The 26,849-nt window shown below is 43.1% G+C and overlaps 1 protein-coding gene across 3 annotated transcripts in view; it reads right to left on the reverse strand.

The window, feature by feature from the left end:
* LMO1 (LIM domain only 1) overlaps positions 1 to 26,849 on the reverse strand; it is an 83,035-nt gene that overhangs the window by 20,975 nt on the left and 35,211 nt on the right. For 2 of the 3 annotated variants that reach the window (XM_090032640.1, XM_090032639.1), the window contains exon 2: positions 135 to 348. In XM_090032640.1, the coding sequence (XP_089888766.1) occupies positions 135 to 348 (214 nt within the window). Of the gene's footprint in view, positions 1 to 134; positions 349 to 7,732; positions 7,875 to 26,849 lie in introns of those variants that run through there. The other variant, XM_090032641.1, reaches the window with a different exon arrangement.

Raw genomic sequence — 26,849 nt, forward strand, 5'->3', positions numbered from 1 at the left:
ATCTTTAAAAAGGAGATGGTTCAGCTACTAAACCAATGAGTATATTTATTTACAGTCTAGGAGTGTAGCAAGATAAACATCTTGCAGCAACTGAGAGATCAAAGAAAGAGACCATAGCACGTGCCTATATTTACCTCAGGTAATCTCTGCGGCAAAGAATAAGATTTGCTTTCGTGTAAAGAGTTGATCCAACCTCTCCAAGACGGCAGTCACAGCAGGCACACTTTAGACAGTCTTCATGCCAGTACTTATCCAGGGCCTTCAAAAGGTAGCGGTCCTTGATCTTTCGGTTGCAGCCAGCACAGCCCTTCTGTTTCCCTTTGGGTTGCACAGATAACATTGGCACACCTATAACAAAAACCAAGCCAGAGTGTTTATGAATCTGAAGGTATTTAGATAGTTTAAGTTGGTGCCCTGCATTACTGAAGTATGTTCCACGATAGCTGTAAATGGTGTAGAACAGGGCTGTCCAGCTGGTGGCCTGTGAGGGGTTATGTTGAGGCCCCCAGGCTCCTGCCTGGCCACTGCAGCTGGAGCAGCGTGGAGAGCAACAGCAGCCAGAGCCTCAAATCCTCCCCTCCCTCTTCCAGTCTTCTCTTCCTGCTCCTGCTCCAGTGGGGTGGGAGGCTGCATGGGCACACAGCCCAGCATGGAGGGAGGAGGGGGTGCATGGAAGAAAGGTATCCTGTGCTGCAGTGGCGTGGGAAGAGGGTCAACACTGCACAGCAGTGGGGAGGGCAGAGGGCAACAACACTGGCAGGCAGTGGAGTGGTAGAAGGGGTAGGGCTCACAGGGGCATGCGGTGCCACAGGAGGTGAAGTTCCACGTGGCGTGTGGCCTGGGGGCCCACAGCTCACCCTGGTGTAGCGGGTAGGTCTGCAGCCCCCATCTTTTTAGAAATTCGGACAGCCCTGGTATCGAGTACATTCTGTGATCACTGTATAAATTTTATGGCCTGTTAGATCTTGCGGAGTCCATGTCCTGTAAGGCTTTTGGTCTTAAAACCTATGCTCATGGGAGCACAGGTTTCACCTCCCAAAGGACATTCACCTGCAAAGATGCAACGAACATGTGCCAAATATGGAGCTGATGTTGTATTCATGCTTTTTGATTCCAATTTAAAAAAAAAAAAATTAATTAAATTGGCTACTCTTTCAACATTGGTCTTTTTCCTCATTAGACTGACACCAGGGTATTACATAACTTACGTAATGAAACAAGGTAACCATTCTATATGAAGATTAGAATGGCAACTACTACACATTCACCAAAGCCTCAAGGTGGACCCACAGTTGAGGTGAGTAATGGTGGGGCAGAACAGAAAGGAAAACAAAGGAAGGGCACGCTACCCCTTGATTCCTTTGCAACCCCTCTACCACAAGGCTCCTGGTGAAAGCTAGTGTAACAATTAAGCCTGTGCGAAGTGGCAAGTATTTGATTCAGATTCGGCCAATTTGCAGGGACAGTAATTCGATTCAACAATTCGAATCACTGTCCCAATTCAATTTGGCTGATCGGATCCAAAGATTCAGCACCAATTCAGAGATTCGGCCATAGAATGAACAGGCAGCAGTCCTTGAGGACTATGGACACAGCTACCTCCAGCTGGTAAGCCTGTTGTGGTGGGCAGAGTGAGGAGGGAAGGGGCATGAGGAGGTACATATCAATGCCCCCACATGGAGGGAGGGACTGGGGCTGGGACAAGCTGTCCAGGCAGGGGTAGGGGCCACAGGCAGAGCTGTCCCTAGGGGCGTCCAGGGCCCATCAGCCTGCGTGGGGTCAGGGGCGGGCGAGCTGCCAGAGCTGGCAGAGCGCGGTGGCAGCAGAGCCGGAGGCACTCAGCGGCAGTGGCACATCTTGGCTGTGGCAGGGCCTGTACAGAACTATCTGCAGGGCCCCCCAAAGCAGGGGGCCAGGGGCAGTTGCCCCGATTTGCACCCCTCCCCCAGGGATAGCCCTATGCACAGGACTTGGGCAGGGACTCTCCCACCACTGCGTGCCACCAGTCCACAAGGGCATGGGCGTGTGCCCCTGGATCTGCGCAGGGTGGGCTGGGCCAGGCTGCGCTCTGGAGAGGTGGCAGAAGGCACTAGGAGTGGGGGCTATGCCCTCCCACTGCTCGCTAAGCCTCCCTGTGCCTCCCAGACAAGCTGCAGCTTCACCCTGGCTGGGCAAGCGGCAACAGGACATGGGGGTGGGTGCATGCACCCGGATTAGGCCTGGCCCAGCAGCAAGGGCTATGGGGAATTTTAGACTGGCTGAGGACCCCTCATAGACCCTGCTCCACTGTGCTCTGTGGGGCAGGCATAACCAGGGCTGTGCTCTGGGCTGGGGCTAGCCACCTGGAGTGCAGCCCTAGGTCCACCCACCCCATGAACCACAGGCTGGCTGTGGGCAGCTGGAGCCAACCTCCTGGAGCTCACCCTAGCCCAGCCTGCCCTGCACAGATCCAAGGACACATGCCCACTCCCATGCCCTCCTGGACTAGTGGTGTGTGGCAGCACAGTGGCAGGAGCCCCCCTCCTGAGCTGAGCAGCTCGTCTCAGCCCCAGTCCCAATCCCTCCCTCACTGTGGGGTTGTTGATCTGCCCTCCACCCACACACCCCTTCCCTCCCCTCTCCACCCACCACAACAGACTTAACAGTTGGAGGCAACTGTGCCCAGCGTCCTCAAGGATTGCTGACTGTTTAGTCTATGGCCAGATCTCCGAATCGGGCCGAAACGATTTGGAGGCTTCCCATTCAATTCGGACCTTTTAATTGGTCTCCTGATTTGATTTGGATTCAGAGATTCAGCTGCTGAAAAATCGGGCCAAATCTCTTGCAAATTGAAAAGGCTACCAAAGCTTTGCACAGCACTAGTAACAATTATGCTCTACTAACCCCTCCTATCTAAGGCATCCCAATGGTAACTGAGATTAACAAGGCCACAATTATTCTTAAACTATTTGCCCTGACAAAGCTTTGGGGTTGCCTATATCAGGTGTTACCTAGATGTTTCCACATAGCCAACAAAGCACAACTTTCTTCCCCTGTCACTGGAGAAGGACCAAAATCTAGTTCAATGGGTGCCAACATATTTGGCAGGCATGCCACAAATTAACTCCATATCCTCCCTGAGGGCCACTAAGTTCCCTTTCTACCCAATCCGCTGCTGTTCTGTCTGCTTCCTACCCTGTACTCCCTGCCTGATGCACTGTTCTGCTTTCTGCCTCTTCCCTACCTGCTGCTGTGCTGCCTGCCATCTTCCTCATCTGTGCACACACAAGACCTACCTGTGCCACTTGGCAGGTTGGTCATACCTGACCTAGACATTCAAAAACTAGAAATCCCCACTATCTTGCAAAAGGTAGTGCAAAAAGTCTTGGGGCGTGAAACTGATCTAGCTGGCCTAGAGCAGGGGCTGAGTTTTCAGTCAGGGGTATCTATGGAGAAATCAGTTTTTGGCCAGCAGGACCCTGCATGGGCACAAGGTCACCAAGAGCCTATTTGAGCCTTGCCCCCAAGCTGGGAAGATGCCATTTCTCTAGATGCTTCTCTTTCAAATTTCCAGTAAGCTGCTCCTTCCTAGTGCTTCCAACTTGTATCCAGCCTACATGGCTCTCCTTTTTGGGGTTTCTTTATCCAGAAGTTCAGAAGAGAAGTAGGTCATCTGTTGTCTTGCCAGTATTGGTGAATGAGCCTCAGCCCTACACCCTCTCAGTATCACAGAGGAAAGGGAGGGATTTGTTTTGAAACCTAAGGATGCTATTCTGAGTCTGACAGAGAAAAGACAGCAAATGGCTAGGGGGTTGATTATATGCAATGATCCAACTGAGGGTCCAGAATGCAATTTTACTTAAAGCTTCAAAATTTCTACCATTGGCTTTGCACTTTTCATGATTTCATCAAATGCAACAAGGGTGGACCTCCACTACAGTACACACTTGGCCTGGCTGAAGCTGAGGAAATACAGTGTTAGTGGTTCTAGCTGTAGCAGCAGGAGACACAAAATCTGCCCTCACACAGTTTTAGAAGACAATTTTGATAACAAGCTTTACGTCCTAGAAAAAAAAGCAGCATTATAATGGAATTATTAACAGCCCCTTAACCAGAGTGGTACTAGTTACTGCTGCTGTAATAAGTGACATTTGCTGCTTTCCTTAAAAGCAAGGATGACCTGAGGGTGCCTAACACTCAGCACATGTAAAACCCACCACACTTACAGTAATAATTGCTTTGTCAGAGCTGCAAGCAGATGACAATAGCACTTAAGACACTTCTGCAGGAACAGTGAGGTATCGATCCATTTGTTATGGAAGTGGTCTCACTTCTACAGAGACAGGTCAAATAACATTCAAAAACTTTTAAGAGACTTAAAAAGCCTTCCTATACAACTTTCTTAGTTGATATCAGCAAACTTTTGACACTGATGACAAAAGCATGAATATGTGAAAATCTAAATTTCTGTTCAATCATGACACACAGTGCATACTGCCGCTCTGAAATAAGTGTCAAGCTTCCCAGAAGTAGGGAGAAACAGTTTTGAACAAGTATGCACATTTTCCTATAGAAATCTCAAACAAAACAGACCCCAAAAACCTAGAAATTTTAATTATTTTGGGGGGGGAGGGGGAGGGGAGTGCGAAGAAGGAGGAAATGATATGGAGGTTTCAGAAACTGAACCTTGGGATCAAATTTTGGAAGCAGTGTGATAAGGGGAGGCTCACTAGAAGAGTCAGGAAGCGACTCCCTGGGTTCTGCACACAGTATTTCCACATGGTCCGTTTCTGGAGCAGAGAGAAGCAGCTGCACTTTTCCAGGCCTCTTTTTTTTAATGTTTCACATTAAGACATTACCACATGCCATCTCAAATCCCACTCCAGCAGTTTAACACAATAGGCAGAAAGATCTCAATAACCTGTCAGGACAGAGAACTCTGCACATATGCATTTGTACTGTACAAGTCTGTTTCAACAGTAATATTAAAGAAACATAGTTTTGCTAAAGTCTCTCGCCGTGTCTCAAAAAAACCCCCTAAGAACCAGGTTCTCCCAGAGCTGATCCTATCCCTAGAAGACAACAGAAAACAGGATCTTCAAGTACTAATCATGCAATCCAAATTGTTGAATTAATCAAGCTTGTTACATAAAATTCAAGTTTCTTATGGTCAAGTCACACAGTAGATCCATTATTTCTGAAGTCTGGAGAGAAAACTCAGTGAACTATCTTATGCATCAGTGTATGGGTACTTCAATTCCAGGAGGGAAATAAGAGGTTTGTGAAAAGTTGCTGGGGTAGCAAGTTATGTAACTTCAACCATCTCGCAAAAAGCTTTAATTTTATTTACCACCCAAACACACATGAAACAATCGATTTTCCCATATTTCTTCCCAATCTCTCATTTGCATGCTCTTTAAAATGGCTGCCCCAAAATCCTCTATTCTCAGTGCCACCCGTTACCTGGATAGAGAGCTGGGAGAAACATTCATTCCAAGACTTTCAGGCAGGAGAACTTAAAAAAAAAAAAAAAATCAATTAAAAATATCTACTGCTTGTTCAGCTGGTAAGTCATGCAAGGGAACAGAAAAAGTTAAAACTTGACAGAAGTTTAGATTACTCTTCTGCCATGACAAAGAACTCGTTTAATGATACCCTTTTTACTTGCTTCAATATATAGCATGTTTGTCCATGACAAGGATTCAGTAGAGAGAGAACTATCATTTTTCCCTTCAAGCTGACACACACATTCATAGTCTAGTCTGAGGAAGTTTCCTGGGCAAGGAATGACATCAACTTTTTCACTATGGCACAGAAACCATTTACCTTTCATAGTATACAAGTTCATGTAGGAAGCACAAGTAGTACCATACCTGGGCCTGGCAGAATCAAAATCAGCAGCTCAAGCCTAATCAGCCTGTCCTCTCCCTAGTTGCCTCTCCCTACTTCCTTAGAGAACCCCCCTTTTCTTGTAGTTACTGATAAACTAAAACTTCAGTTTAGCAGTAAAGTTTAGCCACCAACAGAAATTCACTGGAACTTGAAATACTAACACCATGGTAAAGTTTCCCCACTGTTAAACGTCATCAACAATTACTTTTTGCTTCCATTCCTATGATGCCGGACACACAGTTTCAGCAATTTACAGGCCTCTTTCTCTAGCTTTGTCCACATGTCCTTCAGGATAGCCTGGAGATGTTGCCTTAGACCCTTCAGTTAAACACTGAAGATTATTTCTACCCAAAGGCCGCTTCTTCCACCTAGCTATTTTCACCACCCCCCTCCCTGCAATGGACATCTTTACATGTGCTCCAGGGGTTGGAGGGGGGCGGGGGCGGAGGGGATGTTTTAATTAGAGCACCTGTAGCAGCAGCTCATGCATTCAGTGGCCTGCACTTCAAAATGGCAGCAGGGGTGCTTTAACTAAAGCTTGTTCAATGAGCTTTAGTTAAAGCACCCCCACTGCCAATTTTGAAGCATGCACTAATTAGCACACATCAGCAGACTTGGTTAATCAAATCTGCTCTGATGAGCTGTAATTACAGTGCACTGGAGCAGAGTCCCTGCATGTCTACAGGCGCCCTAAATTTAATGAATGCTATGCCTCCAAACAAAGTAGCTACCATGGGCGGTGTTTTTTAAAGCATGCAAGTGACTTGTGTTTCCAAATCATCCAAGTGGCCTTGGAAAGTAAACTCCAGGAGAATAACATTCACCCTCTCTCTGAGAAGTGGGCCTCCTACTAACTGGTAAAATCAGGCCCTGAATTGAGGCAGTGAGTGATGGGCAAGAAGGGAGGGGAAAGCAAAAATCCTTTTCCTGCTGTTTCAACAGAGAAGTTACTTTCATCAGACGAGGGGGAAACTGAATGGATAAGAAGATTTTCCTTGTTAAATGTTAAGCAAGGCTTGGTGAAGAGTTAAGGATGACTAGTGGACTGACCACGGTACAGTTTCTTGTTCTTTATGTGGCCTCCAGACTGACAGCCTCCTGCTTCAAATCTGTTCATGCATGTGACTGTCTTGAGAGGCTCATGCGAACAGTCTTATTTTCTTCTAATATCTAGTAGCAAAAACGTGAAGATTTCTTTACAATATCTTAGCACATATTTGGTCAGTGTTCAGCAGAGGGTTTGCTACTGAGGAAAAAAAATAGTGTTTCAGAGATCATATGATGTTCAAAGCTGCTATTCCCACTCAAATAAAATAACAAGCAAGGTCAGCCCATGCCAGTCAGATTCGGTGGTTTGCAAGGCTTCCCTCCAAGACCCCAACCCATCTAGAGGGAAAATAAATATAACTACAGAAAGTTCTGGCTGTAATTAGCAAGCTGACATGGCAGGTAAGGTGTGAAACAGATTTCCAACTGCCAAACTTGATCAGTAAGGATTTGCAGCATGCCTGCCATTTTGTTTCTAAACAAAAAAAGAGCAGCGCAGCCAAAGCATTTCAACTTTACAGCCAGAGCCCTGCAATAAGACAGCTCAGGGATTAACACCAAATCCTTCTTTCCACTTTCTTTTCCCCCACAATCAACCAACCAGGGTTTAGAAGGACTCTTTGGGCAACCAGTAGACAGACAGCAACTTATTTTTCTTGGCAAATCACAAGACATAGTTCATGCTGACCACATGGATGGGGCATTTGAATGGGTGTTGACAGGACGCACCCCATTCCCCATGCACAACATGAGCCAGCATTCAAACTAAGAGAACAATTGTCAAGCTAGGAAAAAGTAACAATCCAATACTTACCTGTTTAATAGACAATCAGACTTAATCAAAATTCCTTTGTAACAAGTCCTGAATATGGAATGTCAAGTTCCTTTCTCTTCGCCTCCTGTTGCTGGCCATGCACAGTACCTTTTCTTAGAAACAGTAGATGAAGCCTTGCTATTTTTGGCTACCTATATTCCCCTCCTTGCCCTTTACAACTTAATAGACTTGCTGCTGGTAAATACAAAACAAAACCTGTACTGAGTGCTCACAGCTCCAATGCACATTAAAAAATTATAGACACCACCTTTGGTCAGACTGAAATTTATGACTGCGTCTAAAGAGGCTGTTATTGTACTGGGTAATCTAAACTTTACCTCTATTCAAGGGCTGACAAGCTAGCTTTAATCAGCCCATATCTTCTCTGTCTGGGGTCTTTCTGTAAAATTATTCAACTGGCTTATACCACAAGTGTCCACTAAAAATACCCCTGAAGGTTTCTAAACCATTTTATTGATATTTTTCTTTGCGTGGCAATCTGTTTCAGTACTTCTAAGGGCGCCCTTCATAAAGCTTCACTTGGAGAGGCAGAAAACTTTTTATAAAGGCTAGACAATGGATTTAAATAATAATTATCTGCTATGCTGCTACGGTATAGTTCTCCACGGTGCTCTGTTCTGCAAGAGCTACTGGTCCCATCTGAAAGCAGGGAAATTCACCACCTAATTTCTTTAATGCAACTCTAAAGGTTAATTGGTCTGAAAGAGTAATGTGGGACTTCTGGCTAATGATACATGCCTCCAGGCCTCCTGGCTTTTTTGTGCTTTATACAATCAAGTCCAGAGCATATTACACAGGTGAGATCACCATGACTTTTCAACCCCCCTTCTTTCCTTCCCCCAACCTACCAATACCTCTAAAATGCTTCATATTAAAGCAGCAGTAGCTGAAGGCAGTTCTGTTCCACCTGCATTTCATGCCTTGTTAGAGGGGGCTCAGTTAAGTGCAGCAACTGCACTCCTCATTACCACTGCAGAGGACTAAAAACAACCCTAATGAGGAAAGAGCGTACAAGCGTACAGCATGGGGTGGGAGGAGGAAAGTCCTCCCACATTCCCTAAGGAATCTGGCCAAAATCTTCAATTTGCCGTTTATGACAGCTAATTAGTTATTCTATTCAAAATCTTTGCTTTAAATAAAAGAACTAATTATACACAAAGGTCAGTCCCCCACCTCCTGTGAAGCACACATAATTGGCTTATTTCCCTAACATTGTGTATGTTTTACACAATGCTTTCAGGCAGATGGCTTTAACTCTTTCCTTTAGCAAGTTCTTAAAAAAAAAAAAAAAAAACAACAACCCCAAACCACACCCCATAAACCAAACACACACACCCACACACCAAACTTTTCCATATAGCTGCTCTTACTAAAACAGCATTTCTCAACAGAATGAGTAGTCCCACACTAAATATATATATAGAAAATATATAAAAGAAGAGTCATTCACTAGTAAGTTTCGATAGATACTGAAACCTACTAGTAGATGACTATTTTTTCGAAGGAAAGGCCCAAGGCTTCAGATGTTTGTGTAGCACCTCACACAAGGGTAGCTGGATTCTACTGTATTCATCATTTTGTTCTCAGCTGGGAACTGTTGTTTAAAATGGCAAATATATCCTTTGCTAGCATTTCGAGTAAGAGGCCAAAAGCCTGAATTTATAAACTACAATTGCAACAAATAAAGAGGGCAGAGGTAAGTGACTTCCCAAAGCAGTTTAGAGGCTGGGGTTTGGGACAATAAGACGATAAGACACATATTTAACCAAGTATTTCAGAGTACTGCTTAAGGAAACAAACTTTATTTCCAATATCTAATATTCTCATTTAAAAATAAAATAAAATAAATCTGTACTCTTGCCCCTAGCAAACAAACGAACTAGGATTTGGCTGGCTGAAAAAGATGAAAAGGCAACTGAATAGTAGGAGTAATCTTATTAGCTTTTGTCTTCGCATTAAGCAAGCAGCATTCTCAGTCTTTCATCAGAGGATCTGACATCAGTTATAAGCTTTAGAATCTCACAACACAAATGTAAGTAGACCTAGGCAAGCATTCCCAGAAATGAAACAAAAGATTCAGTGTATTTTAAATATTAGTTTTAAGCAAATTCAACGCGACTGCATTCATAGTAATATTGTATCTGCCTTCAGGAAATATTCTAGCAAATACAGTTACTATCAGGAAAAGCAAACTAGGCAAACATCCTATTTTCAGCAAAATGTGAATTTGGAATCCCGAATTTCTGCAACAGGAACTTGGATTTGAGGAGTTATGGTCACTCAGTGATTTGCATCTTTTTCATGTACTCTATTGGTATCCAGTTAAAAACAACAAAAGTTTGAACGCTGAATACCCAAAACATAATACTTGTGAACAAGACTGGTCATTCATCAAAATTATTTAATTAATAACCACCACAGTATACTCACAATTCCAGTTTTATGCTACAACACTGAAGTAGCTTTAACAATTAATTTACTTTTGTGCTTTCCTTTAAGTCAATAGTTCTCAGGCCTTTTAGACTCAAGACACCTTTTACTAAATTCAAAGTACCCCCTGTTAGATACTAGGCTCACCTCAGAAAACGCCAGCTCTTAGCTTTCATTAATTTTTTGACTATGGAAAACAGATGGAAAAAGTGGTATTTTAACCTACTGTCAGTGAGATTCATTGCATATTGCCTGCTTTCTGCCATTTGGTAGTTTTGGTTGCAAAGGTGGCTTAAGTTTAAGATCAACTAGTGATTTTGGCTACTTGAAAATCTTTAAAATCCTTAAGGATCCTTAAAAATGGCACATCTAAGGCCCTGTTTTTCAAAAGGTGTGCTCAAGGCAGGTGTTCAAAAACTGGCCACAACTCAGTCAGCCAGCAGGAGTTGCAGATACTCTGGAAGGTAGGCTGACCATTCAGAATTACTTCAGTTAATTTCAAACCATTTCTCTAGTCTACTGAATGCAATTCAAGAAGGACACATGCAAAGTCTAGCACTTAAGACAGAACAATCACATGTACAGATACAGCCTGGGAGATACCTGGCTAGGCTGCATTACTGTACTACAGAAATGGACCTGGGGGGATATAGTGGACTGCAAGCTGAACATGAGCCAACAGTGTTCTCTTTTTGTAAAAAGACCCAATGGCATACTGGGCTGTATTAATAATAGGTGTCATCTGCAAGTCAAAGAAAGTTATTCTTCTGCTCTGTTCAGCACTGGTGAGGCCTCACCTCCAGTACTGCATTCAGTTTTGCGCTCCGCACTTCAAGAAAGAAGCAGACAATGCTCCATAGGGCAGCAAAAATGGCAAGAGGTCTAGGAATCATGATTGATGAGAAAAGGTTGGAAGAACTGGGATTATTTTATCTGGAAAAAGAGAAGACTTGGGGAAACTGAAATATCTGAAGGTTGGTTATGAAGAGGATAAAAATTGGCTCTTTGTGACTGCAACAAACAGGATATGGGGTAAATCTCAAATTAAGCAAGTGAAACTTAAGTGTCAGGAAGAACTCTCTCACTATACATTTGATTAAGCACTGGAATAGATTACCTGAAGAGACTGTAGACGCTCACCTGTGGACCCAGGCAGGAGGTGCTGCCCTGCTGGGTGGGTGGCAATGTCAGAACCTGCTGGCAGTGTCACAGCTGACACTCGCCTGACGCAACAGCAGCTCCTGCCTGGGTCTACAGCTGAGTATTGGGCTCCTGGCGAACTAGAGCTTTGGCTAGGTTCTGGGGGGAAAGACTACGCCACCCACCGGGTGCAGCAGCAGCTCCTGCCTGGGTCCACTGCTGATGCCGCCAGCAGGTTCCAGATTGGGGCTCTGGACGAGAGCTTGTACCACGCAGGGAGGGCAGTGGGTCAGCTGTAGATATCCCTAGAAGGTTCTGCATCCTGGCTCCTGAATCTGTTGGTGGGCCAGTTCCAGCCCACAGGCTAGATTTTGCCCACCCCTGGGTTAGACAAACCTTGCAGATGGTTTAGACAAGGACGACCCTTGCCCTGAACTGCCTGAGGCCCTACCAGCATTATTTCCCTACTATTTTCATCTATGACTTGCATAGAAATGGACCCTAAAACACAGTATCTGGATTAGGGTTGAGAATCCAGTTGTTCTTCCTCTTTGTGAAGTACATAGCGGACAAATGCTTAATTTAGGTCAATGTCCATTAAGTAGTGAACAACCTATGGCTATTAAAAAGCACACGCAACAGGCACTAGGTAGAATCCACAAGGATTAAGGTTGCAAAGCATTTTCCACAAAGAACTTTTTCCATATGCTTATAAAAGTGTTCTTATGTCAGGATTTAAGTTTTACATAACTGGCATCTGTCCAAAATTGTTGGTTTGTTGGGTTTTTTTGTGTGGTTTTTTTTGGGGGGGGGGGGAGGGGCGGGGGGAAGGGTGGTTTGTTTTTTGTCTAGTATAAAAGGCTTTAGTAAAATCCATTCAAGAGTTTTGAGTGGGAAAATGAAATAAGACCTACATTTCTCAACTTGCATTTCCCCATCGCAGAACATTTTAACCACTTTGTTTGCTATAGAAAAATTGGTTGAGATTTGATGCTTGGCGTGGTCCTCTGTTTTAAGAATTTGTACTTTTGGTTTACGTTTGATCAGAGGGAGGGGAGGGGAAAATTAGGGACCGGGAGAGAACGAACATAAGGGAAAAAGTAATAAACAAATTACCTTTAAAATACTTCATTAGGAACAGGAGAAAATCATTGGTGGGAAAAAATAATACCAGTTCAGGGAGTTAAGGTTCGCCTCAAGTTCCTTCCACATGTTTCAAGATTCTGAAAACTTATAAAAGTTAGCATTAAAACAATATTAAGTTTCTAGGTTTTAGCTGCCAAAGGAAACAAGAAGACTATAGAGAACTGTCTCCAGACCAGACAGACAAAGTTGACACCTCACCCTTCCCTTCTCCAACCGATAAAGATAATTTAAGTCCAAATACTGAAATAAAGGCAATTCTCTCTCTTTCTCTCTCTTTAAAAAAAAAAGGCAATTAAATGTAAAATAACCCTAGATTAAGTTAAACTCCCAAGGAGAGCCTTGAAAAGAAGAGTTAAAAGTCAGCTCTCAGGTCAGGGTCAGCATATTTTTTCCCCTTACTTTCTAGCTTAAAGTGTGCACCTGAGTTTCTTCCTGTCTGGATTTCAAAAAATACAGAATAAAATAAAGGGCATGCAATATAGTGAGCTCAGTTTAACAGTGAAACCTTAATACTACACATTCACATGAGTGTTTTTGTTTTTTGTTTTTTAACACCATTATACACATGAATATTTTGAGGTGAAAAGAGCTCTATCATTGCAAAATCATCATCATCATCTTTTCTTCTTCCTTTCTGCAGACATATACAACGTCAGCTTAAGCTTTCGGCAACCTTAATAGAATTTCAGCGCCCATTGCCAAATGGCCATTTGATGTTCTGCTCTGTGTACACAGATGAAGCAATCTGTCACAACCCTTAATGCAGGCTATGATGACTCTCCAATCTAAAGCTTTCACATGCCTATAGAAATTTCTCAAGACTTTTGGAGCCTATAATAATTTGTGCACTACCGCAGAAGAATTTGGAATCAACCAAAGTCTAGTATTTAATGAGATATGAATATATGCTTTTAAATGTTTTAAAAAGGAATCATACTTAAGCCAAAGGCAGTATTTAAAGCCATCAATCACTCGAAAAGTTGGGCCAGGAGACTCCAAAAAATACTGAAAGTTACAGTCATCAGAAATGTCATTACAGGAGGTCAAAAGCAAGCTCCCCAACAAGAGGCTTACCACAAATCAGTGATCCACCCTCCTGCACCAAAGTTAATGCCTGTGACACTCAACTCTTCACCTTTACCTCAGAAAGCACAAAGGCTATTGAGGGAATTTGCATATTCCCTCAATTTTTCTAAAGATGAGCAAGAACCTACATTTAAAGAAGGCAGACAGTCTTTCCCCTTAATTCGATCCATGTAACAGATACAAGTGCTGTTGACCTTCTAGATGTCATGGAAAGTACCTCTATAATGAATCAGGAAGATGCAGTTATCCTGAAAACCTATGCTCTTACTACCTTTTCAAGCAGCCACCAGACAAACCCATTTGCTATTAAAACTTGGAAAGGGGGGAGGAGGGGGTCATTTCCTCTTCTTTGTTGAAAGGAAAAAAAAAAAAAACCCACCTCTTTGCAAGACCATTTGCATACTGAGCTGTCAGACCATGCACTTTCCATTAAAGAGATAGCATCCCTTTTCATAAGTCCATTTGGGATCCATTTTAGCGTTATCTAAAAATCAAATCTACATGGTAATCCTTTTAATGTACTCTTGACTTTTAAAAACAGCTTTATGTTCCTTCAGGAAATGTTTTAAGCCATTACTCAGTAATTACCATTCACCCATGAAAACACTGATCTTTTACAATATATAATCAGTTTGCTGACTTAAAAATAAAGCAGTCTGGAATTTCATCTCATGAAAGTAGTGGAGGAAAACCAAGGTTACTAAAGGAAAATAATTTCCCAAGCAGCCAATATATATCAAAAGTGATGTGTTTCTCTATTAAACATTAAGATTCTGTCTCCCACACCCACTCAAGTTACCTTCAAATCTCCAGATGCAAATAAGCCTAGAAATGGTGCATATATAGAGGTCAACAACAGACACACAGAGACAGACAGACGACAATTTTCCACAACTGAATAAACAGAAATGTGGCACCTCAGTTGTAACTGTGCTTTAACTATAAGTTTTAAAAGTGGTGATCATGGCAAAACATTTGTCAACCAGTTGAGGGGGCCGCACAAGTTAAGCAGAGAAGCAATATTCCTAAAAATAAAAAAAAATAAAAAAAGGCATAGGATTCGCAAAACCATATCAGATGATTTTTGCCACACACAGGTCCAACTGAAATTAGTGAGAGTTACATGGCTAAATCTCCCACGCAGGTCTGGAAAAAAAAAAAATCTCAGTTTCATTATATTTTTTTAACCAATTAGTTGTGTAAGAAATGTATACATACCAGGGCTGTGTGAAGCTTTGGGTGCCAACTGTTTTGGAAGAGATTCAGTGGCTGAATCTTTGAATCTGAATCCAACTGGGAGACGAATAAGAAGCTCTGAATCAACTCAGAAAAGATTTAGAGTGCTTCGGAGAGCTTCAGAGACTCAGGTAGTCCCCACCTGCCCCTGCAGGGAGCTGGACCTGGACTCTGTGCTAGTAGGTAGGGGTTGGGGGAACCCCCCCAGGCTCCATCCCCTGCCTGCTCCCCCCCCCCCGACCTCTATCCTCTCTCCCAGTCCCATCAATGGCTGTCCCACCTGGCCCCAGAGTCCCAGCTCTTTTTTTTTTTTTTTTTTTTTTTTTTAAAACCCTGCACTCACCAGCTGCTGTTGTGGCCATTGGTGCTTCTGGGGTCTTGTGGCAGAGTCCCCCATGCAGCACAGGGCAGTGAGGGGGCAGCAGGGATGCCCCCCCCCAGTGAGTTGGGGTTTTTTTTTTTTGTTTAAAGAGCTGGGATGCTGGGGCATGAGGCCTGCTTGATTTGGGGATTCAGCCAAATCAATTTGGGACAGTGATTCAAATCACCAAATTGAATCACTGTCCGCAAAATTGGCTGAATCCAAATCCAAAGTGAATACTAGCCATTTTACACAGGTGTAACACACACACACACACACACCATATTCTGGAGTTGCAGGAACAATTTAAACATGGAATGAGTACATCAGAAGTTACTGGCTTACTATCTGCACTATGAATAAACAGAGTTTACCCACTCTTCAGGGGCACTAGATTCACCTCAGAACCCTTCAAAATGATCTCCATTACCTGTGGTAGCACTTCACTGCTGGAATATATACATATAGAATGATAGTTCCAAAATAGTCCATTAGTGTCCTTCAAAAGAAGCCTGCAGCTTGTTGGGAGGGAGCAGGGAGAGTTTTAGCCCATCAGTAAGTCAATGCCTACAGCACATGTAATTAAGCAAATGGAAAGGTGTCATTGTTCATTTTACGTATCACAATTATCTTGTGCAATAAATTTAACAAGGTAATTTTAGAGTCCACTCTGGAGCTAAAACCACACACACTCAGCATCTTTATTCTATATATTTATATACAGAGGGCAGACGAGCTGGATTGTAGTCTAGGACAGTGGTCTCCAAACTTTTTTGATCACGCAACCCATCAGTAAAAAATTTTTGAGCACGCACCCCTAATATATGTCTATTTATATCAATATAAATAGAAGTTCTATTATTTTCTTTACGCACCCCACTTTGGAGACCACTGGTCTAGGATACTATGCTGCTATACAGTAACAGGCCATAGCAAATATGCCTCCAATTTTTTGCAGTGCCCCTCTCCCAGGCCTTCAAGAAGCCCACCCCCCTGGTACTGTACTTGGCACTACTTAGTATCTTAACACTGTGCAAAGTTTCTCCCTTCATTCCAGGCTCCCTGCCCCATTCCAAGGGCATGGGCTTACCAGGCTTTTCAAGTTCTGGTCCTCAAACATTAACCTCAGACAAAAAGATGCCTTCAGCATACCAAGCTCTTTGGTTCAGTCTGATTTGCAATGAGATTGGGGAGGGAAGGATGGGGAAAATTACAGTATCATCACTAAGGGCTTCTGACACTACTGCTACACGTTGACAAAAGTAACTCCACTCTTGTTTTACTGTCATGGCAAAACACTATTAGGTTGAGCAAAACCAGAAGCCTATATAGAAGTTAGGGCTCCGAGATTCTCTAAGTACATCACAAATCTTTACCATTTGGCAATTAACTGTAAAAAGCTACTGTTCTCAGAACATGATGAAAAAATTAGTTTAAAAATCAGCTTCTAGATCTCAGCATTGCTTCTACTCATCTGCTCAACTGACCCACTTCTTGCTTAGACAAACATACATTTTAGCAGCTTTAAAAGGCTTGGAGAACACACAACAGATGCTACAATGTAACGGTTAATATCCTGTAGGTAATGCATGTTAATGGAAGTACCAAAGCTTTGACCCTGGATGAAACAGGGTCAGGGGCAGATCTGGGAGGAGGGAACAGTGGTCACACCCCCTTCTGCTGCTGTTGTCACTGTCTCCAGCTGAGCCCAGCACTCCAGGCAGTCTCTCCCTTAAGCTGGAGCCCTTGGGCCAGTGGGAGACATCCAAAGGACTGGGCAGGAACAGACACAAGGATTGGGAGAGCCACCCACTGCTATTGCTGTCCCTGGCTAATCCAGGTGTGTGTGGAGGGGGGAAGCCCCAGACCCATGCCTGCCCCACTCCAGCTGCTGCTCTGCAGGGGTCTAGGCTACCAGAGAACAGTGTCAGCGATGCACAGGTTTCTTCTTCCTGCCACTCCTCCCCACCCCCCAACCTCACAACGTCCCTGATGCTTAGGAACAGATGCAGGAGGAGGAACCCACCCACTGCTGCCACTGTCCCTGTTTGATTCAGATGTAGGGTGAACCCCAGAGCTGCTCCTGCTCTGCTGCAGCCAAGGGCCACATGGAGCAGCTCCAGTGTGCTAGGCTTGGCCAAGGGCAGTGGGAATAGAAGGAATGGGTTCCTCCTCCCATACCTGCTCCCAGCTCATGGGAAGACACCCAGGGTGGGGGGTAAGCAAGGAACAAATGCAAGAGGGAAGAACTCACCCATTGCCGCTGCTGTCCACAGCCAAGCCCAGCACTCAGTCTAGCCAAACTTCTGCCCATCAGATCCCATGAGGTAAGAGGAGCAGCTCTAGGGTTCCCCTGTCCCTGCACCTGCTCCCTGCCCCGCTCCCAGTGACCCCCGCTGACCCAGAGGCTTCAACTTTCTCCCCATCCTCCACCATGGTCTGAGCAATGTGCAGCACCCCCCTTTACTAAATTCTAGATCCACTCATGAACCTGGTTAATGTTTGAATGGTTTTACTACTTATCTGTACAACAAGGATGACCAGCCTGCAGCATGCTTCCCACAAGTGGTGAAGGCAGACTGTGCAGCACACCACCGACTGGGGAGCGGGTAGGCTGCAGAAAGCAGAGCAGTAGATTGGACTGGAGGAAAGGGATGGGCATGGGGGCTGCCTAAAAGGTTGGACTTCCCTGCTCTACAGAAGCATGCAGTTATAACAGTTCCATCATAACAGCTTGCATTATGAACTATCTTTTGAAATAGTTACAATTGTTGTCAGCCTATACCAGTAGGGGCCAACCTCATTGGCAAGCATGGCACAAGTTACATGCAATGTATAAGACTGTGCCACTAATAATCAGCCATCAGTATTGCCCAGTGTCACCTGTGGCCATTGGGATTTGACAAAGTCAGTGGCACCTACCCCCACTGTTCCTGCCAAAAACACTCCAGCTGGCATTAAGCCCTGACTCTCCTTCCCTCTCATCCTCCTCAGTCTGCCATGTGCCAAACACGCTGGGTGCCCATGGCACTTGTGGCATGCACGTCACAAGTTGGCCGCCACTGGCCTATGCTGTTGAGGTGATGTTATGGGGGCTGTTCTTTATTTACGGCAGCAGTGTTAATAGCAGCCATGTCCACTGCTTTGGACATAGCCATAGCACCAGGAATTTTTTTGTAACTAAAATTGCATCATTTTCCTCAAACAGCTCTGCAGGCACAAGCCCACCTTCTGGTGGCTGAGCTGCATCCACACCAGGAGTTCTGCTGGCTAGGAATGCAAAAAAACCAAAACTTTATAATGTAGACAAGGGGTTAGCCCATGCTTCCTTACCCAAATGTCTTGTAGGAACTTGGGCTCAGAAAGTAATGAGGTTAGCACATTCTGCCCACCTCGTCCTTTCATCTACTGGGAAAGCTTTCCGCCCCCTCTACACAGGAAAAAGCTTGTTAACATTTGTTGGAGCTGAAATTAGCTAGTAGACATCCACATCTCATAGATCAAAGGGGCTCTTCTCTTATTTTCTTTGGTAAGACAGGCTTCCAATGTACAATTAGCCATTTATGCTATAAGCCTAGATGTAAACACTTTGAAGAGATTGATGAAAATTACTAACTGCTAGAGTGGTTAGATGGGGCCAGCCTTGTGTGTCCCTTCAATAATGTCATCTCTTTTTAGGGTAAATCACATGCGAAGGTAGCCCTTGAATGTTCCTGCTCCAGACAGCTAGAGACTCAGGATAGCAAAGTGGATAAAAATTGCAAAGAGCCTGAAAACCTTTATATAGGGTCATTTGTTGACTCGCCCAGAATAAAGTGAGTATTAATGGTGAGGCAAGTCTGAGTGACATTCAGTTTGCACTCTTGTGTTCAAAAACATGCTGTAAAACAGTATGCATATAGAAAGCATTACCAGTATCACAGTATTCAACGTCAGAGAAGTCAGAATCACGAGACATTCCTTCCCTTAAGGCTGTCCATTGGGTTATGTTCAAGATGATCCCAAGGGAGCCACTTTCATTAGCCTACAGTAGCTTTCTAATCCTATTCCTTGAATCTCAGACCACCACTACTCAAAGAATTTATGACTTGCTGCCTGCACACTGAATACAGCTCACACTATGCTCTTTTTCTTCCAGGAGTTGGGATTATTACAGCTGCTCCATGCAACAGCTGATCCTCTTAAGACAGAAGTCGTCTCTTCTTCAGGTCAGTTATTTCTACTCAAATTGATTCTCACTGCATATATGAAATATTTTTTTTAAAAAGAGAAATCCAAACCAAGATCGACAGACTCCAAAACCTAGAATCTGGACTGACTCTACATAGGTAGAGTTACTGAGCCTGAACATTTCTTCTGAAGTTTCACTTAACTCCCAGCAATTTCCTACAGTTCCCAATAGCTTGCAAACTACCTACAGTCTTTTGACAACTTGTGATGAGGAATTCCATGTAGCATCCTTTACCTTCTTTCCATTTCAACAGTCAAGTCCCAAAGGCTTGACTTGGTTTGTTTTGTGTGTATACCTCACCATAAAAAACATGAGTGACTCGTGCCTCCCAAATCTGGGGGAGCATTGGCAGAAGCTACTGATGGTGGTGGCCCCATCGGGGGGGTGGGGGAGGGGGGGGACCAGCCTTGCAGACAGCATCAGTGTCAGTCAGTCAGTCAGTCAGTCAGTCAGTCAGTCATCGGGGGGTGGGCACTGGTCCTGTCGGAAGGGGGGGTGGGGACGTGCACCCCCATGCATCCCCTTCCAGTTGTTGAAAAGAACCACTTTCACCTAACTAATGAAACAGAGTCTTAAGTGTCCTGTGATCTCTTTAGAAAAGTTTGAATCTCCAGATGAGTCTCAATTTCACAGCATCAGGAAACTGAGTGCCAACGCACTGAACCAGAACACTAGAGGCTAGCAGGAGTTACAGACAACAATGCTAACATCAGGGTTATTTTAGATTAGAGTACTTCAAAATCAATTTTGGATTCAAACTTTTAAATGCACTCTCCAGAGCACAGCGAAAGAATCTGCACTCAGTGGATATTTTCAAGGCTAATTTTGTAAGCTTGGGTGGAACTCAATTCTTATCTAAGGAAAGGATGCAACTAACCTTTGTGACTGAAGTACTGAGGCTGGGTCACACAGAAAATTATGCATGACACCATCAATCCTAAAAAGGCACAATATACTTAAGGCGTTGCTCATTAAAACCAGACACAGAAAGGCACTGCAAGTATTTTTGGAAGCTTTGTCTTAATGGAACGTAAATGCTGCCAAGACTATTAAAATCACATTGTCACCTTTACTCACGTAGGGAAGTACCTTACTCCATAAGCAACACCCATTTTACTCACAGAATAAAGGAAATGCTTCTCTTGATCTAGGGAAGCTAAATCCATCCCTGAGCGAAGTATTCTTACTGTCCAAAGACAGACAGACTGTGGAAATTTAGCTGCAAGACTAACAATTCTGTAAAATTAAACATAGATTCAAAGTTCTACAGAAAAGCAGTTATTGTTATGGAGGGAAGGGAATTTGTAAGACACAGATGGGGAACTAAGGTCAAAAGTTCAACCTTAAAGCAATTAAGATGGGTAAATTTGCTCTGCAACTTGACACAAGTTTGCTTTGCATTCAGAACTTTTCACCAGCATTAAGCATCTTAACTTGTGTATAGAGAGATTATAATTAAAACCTGTCAGGCCTAAATTAGTCATTCATAAAAGGTTCACTAGAAAGCTTTTAAACCAGACTAAATGTTTTCTATTAAAATGGAAGAAAGAAAGAAAAGAAAGAAAGAAAGAAAGAAAGAAAGAAAGAAAGAAAGAAAGAAAGAAAGAAAGAAAGAAAGAAAGAAAGGAAAGAAAGAAAGAAAGAAAGAAAGAAAGAAAGAAAGAAAGAAAGAAAGAAAGAAAGAAAGAAGAAGAAAGGAAAGAAAGAAAGAAAGAAAGAAGAAGAAAGAAAGAAAGAAGAAGGAAAGAAAGAAAGAAGGAAAAGAAAGAAAGAAAGAAAGAAAAGGAAAGAAAAGAAAAGAAAGAAAGAAAGAAAGAAAGAAAGAAAGAAAGAAAGAAAGAAAGAAGAGAAGAAAAGAAAGAAAGAAACGAAAGAGAAGAAAGAAAGAAAGAAAGAAAGAAAGAAAGAAAAGAAAGAAAGAAAGAAAGGAAAGAAAGAAAGAAAGAAAGAAAGAAAGAAAGAAAGAAAGAAAGAAAGAAAGAAAGAAAGAAAGAAAGAAAGAAAGAAAGAAAAGAAAAGAAAGAAAGAAAGAAAGAAAGAAAGAAAGAAAGAAAATCAGCTGTTTTCAGCTGCAATAGTTTTTCTTAACTAGATAGCGTGGAGAGATTAGACAAGTTTAAAATCAAAGTTCTGTGAATATCTGAAGCCCACTTAAAGGTAAAGAGTGTGGCAATTAGGAAAAAACCTTTTAAAAACATTTAACAGCCTACAATCCTTTGGATGAACATAAGCACTCCAGAAATCCTATAAAAAGATCCTAAATTCCCTTCAGAATTTAGAGCACTCCCTGAAGTGCTCTATTATGCTCCCCCTGGGATAGGTGGAATTATGTCAATCTGCAACAAGAAGCTGGGCAGTTACCATGAGAAGCATCTAGCTAGCTTTCTAGCTAGCTGAAATAGGCTACAGTGCATACCCTATGCTGGCTACTCAGGTTAATTTCAATGTCTTCCTATTACCCACACTTTCCTCATGAATTAAAAAGACATGCAAAAAGAAATAACCTTGTTCTTTCAGAAAAGAGAAAAAAACCTATCCACCCAAATGTCAAATAGCACCACAAACTAATCAGAAAATGTCTCTCAAAAAAACCTAAACAAACAAACAAAATCCCCTGCAAAACCCAGCCACAGAAATTTTGAGCATTTCAAGTTCATGGATTATAACCAGGTTTGGAAAACAAGAGTCATTCCAAGGACAGGGCTGATGCAAAGTCCAGTTTACTACTTCCAAGTCATGATGGGGCCAGGGACAGGACATTACACAAACTGGTTTAAAGTGATCAGAAACTGGTTTAAAACCTGTAACACAGCGTAAGTTCAGTGCACATAAACCAGTCTCAACATTCCAACATGGTTGAATGTAGTATCAGACTTACTTGATTTGGGTCAAGTCATTTTATGCAATGTCTTACCCCCCCTTCCTGGTTTAAGTTAAACCAGAGTCTCCCAGCACCCCAGATGCTTTGCAGCCCTGGGCAGGGCTGTCTGCTCCAGAGAACAGGGCTGGCCCCCTCCCCTCTGCTTCCTAGCCTGAGCTCTGGCAGAGACAGCAGGGTCTGCCTGGCTTCCCCCTGCCCCACCCCACCCTCACTATTCACACCCCCTCTCAGCTCAGCTCTGTGGAATCCTCAGCCCCGAGGGAATGTCTTTGCAGTTGCAAACTTGTTCAACCTAGCCAGGTTAGCCTGACCTCCAAAGACTGAACCATTTTTAAGCTCAAGCTTTTTGAATATCTGTCCCTAGCTACGAACTTTTCTTCCCCATCCACTTGAATAAAATAAATTTAATGCTTGGCAAATGCACATTTATTGGACACAACTAATGCAAAAGTGATCATGGTTCTCCTGCACTGCTCTTCAATTGTGACAATTCTTTCTTCCTGATTTTGGAGATCGAGAAGACAACTCAAGGTCTTAACAGGTAATAAGTTACCACATTTTTCAACTACAGACAAAATGGTTACATGGTGGGGCAACAAGTTTTGAACTACCTCACATTACACCCATGACTAGCTGCTTAAGAGTGTCAATATAAGAAACAATTGTGTTTTTTAAAGCTAGGGAATAGATGTCCCTATACGAGACATTCACTGTCAAACAGGCATTTGACTGATTTTTATACAGGAAAAGATGTCAGTAAAGTAGCAAGTTCTTTCTTCAATTGTTATCCATTGTGGGACTATTTATTAGGAAAAACAGTTGATCCTAGAATCATATGGTCAGGTAAAAATTTAGTAGCAGCCTCCAGCAGAGAATGACATGAGTGCCATGGGCAAGTGCTGTACAAGTTCCGGTACAGTCAAGTGTGGGGTAGCTCTTTGAAAAAGAAAAAAAGCCTTAACCTGTTCCTGAAAAAAAATCAAGCTGTAGCAACTGTGCTCTCCCTAAACATACCCCACTTATCTACAGCCTACATTTGTTGCTTCACCACGCAAAATATAATCCCCTTTCCAATCCACCTCAGCTCAGTTGCATTCTACATGGTACCTCTTTTCAAAGGAGCGCTTAAATTACCTGCAGCACTGGGATTTAAAAAAAATTACTCTAAAGCAAGCTGGAACCTGCTAAGGCAACTGCTTATGAAGAATAATTTGTTACTTTAAAAAAATGCAGCAACAAGTCTGCCAACCACATTTTAGGTGTTAAATTAAGATGCCTACACTCTCATTATTTCACTTCAAATCTCAACACTATCACAATTGTCCCTATTTCTAGTTTGCATTGATGAGTACCCAGAGAGGAAACAAATCTCTGCTCTTTATCCACAAGAACAACAGATTTAAAATCATAATCTTCAAATTTAAGGATGTTTTTGCCTTTTTGTTTGGGGGGGGGGAAAAAAGAGGGATCGACTAGAACGCCACGTAGTTACATTTTAGTCTCTATGCAACACCACTGTTTTGAGAAGTAGAAACGGTGAAAATAAGGACTTGAAATCTGTTCCTCTAATTTCAAGGAAGCTAAAGTCAAAATGTTCAAAGTCTACTTTTTGCAGAAGGTACTGGAAATTTTGCAGGAATTCAGTGCGTGTTCTACGCTTTGGCAAACATAAGAACCTTTTAAATCACCGTTGTGTGCAGCAAATCCTATGCTAATCCATACACCCCAATTCAGCCTGAAACCCAAATCATAGTTTAAATCTTGCCTGGATCTCAGGCCACAGGCTTTTCAGTCCAAGCATAATGAGCAATGTCTGCTGAGCTGTGGTAGCTCACAATGTAAAATGCATCCTAGGATGGGAAGTCAGGAAAGACTGTGTTTATTCTCAGCTCTGCCACTGACCCACTGTGCAGTTTTGGGCAAGTCACTTCAGCTCAGTGTTTTTCTTTTCATCCACTCCCCCGACTATTCAATTACAAACTTCTGTGGAATGCACATTTATAGAAGTAGAGTGTAGTTCTTGTTGAACTTCAAAGTCGTCCTGAGCCTCTCTCTCTTCCAGAGTCTGATCAGGCAAATTCAGTTAGTAGTAAGTTCACTTCTCCTGCTTAGTAAATGGCATCAACTTTGTATTTTCACTGCCCTAGGCTCTTCTAAAGTCTCAGCTTCTACCAAGATTCCCAGAAGGTCAAGTATCACTCTCTCAAGTGTTTTTTTCCTCATGAAACCTGATAAAAGGCAGTCTTCAGAGAGAAGCATCTGTACTAGCAAAGCAGCTTCTCCCCTTTCAAGGAATTTGTCTTAAATACCCATAACAGGGACCCTGCTAGCCTTACAAGTACACTACTTCTATTAAAGTAGCTCCAATACTAGAGTTTCAGACATATCCTGCAAAACATGGGGGTGGGGGAGAGAAGGGAAGGGGGATGTTGGACTAAATTGGTCCTGCTCATTACTCTAGCCCACAGGCCAAACCCAGCCTATAAGGCTGTCATCTAGCCCATGGGGCTTTTCACGAGTCTGGTAGTTTGGCAGCAGAGGACCAGCGGCAACAGGAAGCCAATAACACGTCTGGGTGGATCCGGGACAGGGGGAGGGGGTGCTGCTGTACCCCACTTTTGATTAAATAATGTTGGCATGGAAGATGCCCATGTGTGACTTCTTTTATTGTGGAGAAGCTGCTGCACATTAGTTTCTATATGGCTCTTGACAGAACAGTACCTTGGTCCAACGGCAAGGAGACCAGGACAACTGGGGATTTCATTCTGCTGCAGCATTCATCCACCTTTGCAGCTGTTGATATTCTAACATCTTCCTCTGCCTGTTCCACCACTGAGGACTTGCAGACCCATACCTAGGGGCCAGGCAGGCTTATTGATTTGATTACTCGATTAAAACCAACTGCCTGGCAGCGGTAGCAGCATTTCTACTCCGGCAGCAGTGAGGAAGTGGCTTGACTTCACAGCTCATTATGATCTACCCAATTCCTTCTAAATTATTCATTCCACAGGTGTTAACAACCCTTTCTGGTGTTAACAACCCTTTCTGTTTTTAGTGGTCTTGATGTTCCACTAATTAAGCTTATCTTTTTTTCTGCCATCCAGTAGTAGCTCCTGGTAATGGAGAGCTCCTATTTCACAAGCCCTGCAGACCGTTTTTCTCTCTCTAGGTAGAAGTGTTAACTCAGGTGAATATTAACTTGGGCATGGAAATAATTTTCAGTGAAGCACTGAACGTACAGTCAGGATGCTGAAGAGGGCTAGATTTAGTCTATGAATCTGAAGGTGTACATTTAATTCTAATGATTAGAGGACTAACAAAACATCTTTTGATTTATTTTGGCCTTGTTTGTTGTGATATAACAGGTGATTTAGCAAAAACAAACAAAACTTTATTGGAATGTGCATTAATTTGCTTCATTCATAAACTGAACAACACCAGCCCTAGATCCCTGGCATAGTAATAAAAATTATAGTTTCTCTTGGCCCATAGAAATTATATATTGTGTAATACATGAGGGTATCTGCACCAGCAAAACTCTCATAGGGCAGAATTTCACATATGGACAGAATTATCAAGCAGGCACTTACGTTACTCCCTACATAACCCAGTTATTCTTCCCCTTCAAAATACATTTGGAAATAAAGCCTTTCACAAACCGTTTCATGGGTTTCCATTTCGGGTAAGGACAGTTAACCCTTACTATATTAGTTGACTTGAAAAAATCTTGATCTCAAAACTAAACTTGTTAGTTACTTGTGAGTTTACCCAAGCTCAGGAATCTATAAACTACAGGTTGTGGCCAAAATAACTCTTCTGAAAGCAAGCTCTTCATCAAGGCTCTCTGCCTTTAGATCTAGATCAGGTGAAATTCATAGTTCTGCAGAGTTGGGTTCACCTGGTGCCAGTTACGAGTTTCCCTAATAAATTGTCAGATGATACCAAGTTGTGGGGACAAGTGGGTACATCAGAGGACAAAAGTCAAGGATTCAGGAAGACCTTTACAGGCTGGTTCTACAGACTAAACAAAACCACATGTTCAATGGGGACAAATACCAAGTCCTTCACTTGGGTAGGAAGAACCCTTACCATATCTATTCAATGGGTGGTGGTCCACTGGCTGGCACTGCATCCGAAAGGGACCCAAGGGTATCAATTGAGCAGAGGATGATCCAAGCCCTCCAGCATGATGAAGTCACCAATAGCGCAAATGGAACCATGGCGTGCATGAGCAGGTGTGTTGCCAACAGATCTAGGTGTTCCTCCCCATCTATTCAGCATTAGTGAAGCCTCAGCTGAAGAACTGTGTCCAATTCTGGCCACCACACTTCAAGGAGTATTTGGACAAGCTTGAAAGGATGCAGAAGGCCACCTGCATGATCAAAGGCCTGGGGGACAAGCCCTATGAGGAGAGACTTTGGGATCTGGGTTTGTTCAGCCTGAGCAAAAAGAGGCTGAGAGGTGACTTGATATCCACCTACAAATGTGTCAAGGGAAAACACCAGCATTTAGGAGAACAACTTTTCAGAAAAGCCCCCCTCAGGGAAGACACAGACCAACGGACGCAAGCTAGTAGAAGAAAAGC

Source organism: Crocodylus siamensis, chromosome 2, assembly GCF_052110815.1.
Source record: "Crocodylus siamensis isolate JL-2025a chromosome 2, ASM5211081v1, whole genome shotgun sequence".
Classification (NCBI taxonomy): domain Eukaryota; kingdom Metazoa; phylum Chordata; order Crocodylia; family Crocodylidae; genus Crocodylus; species Crocodylus siamensis.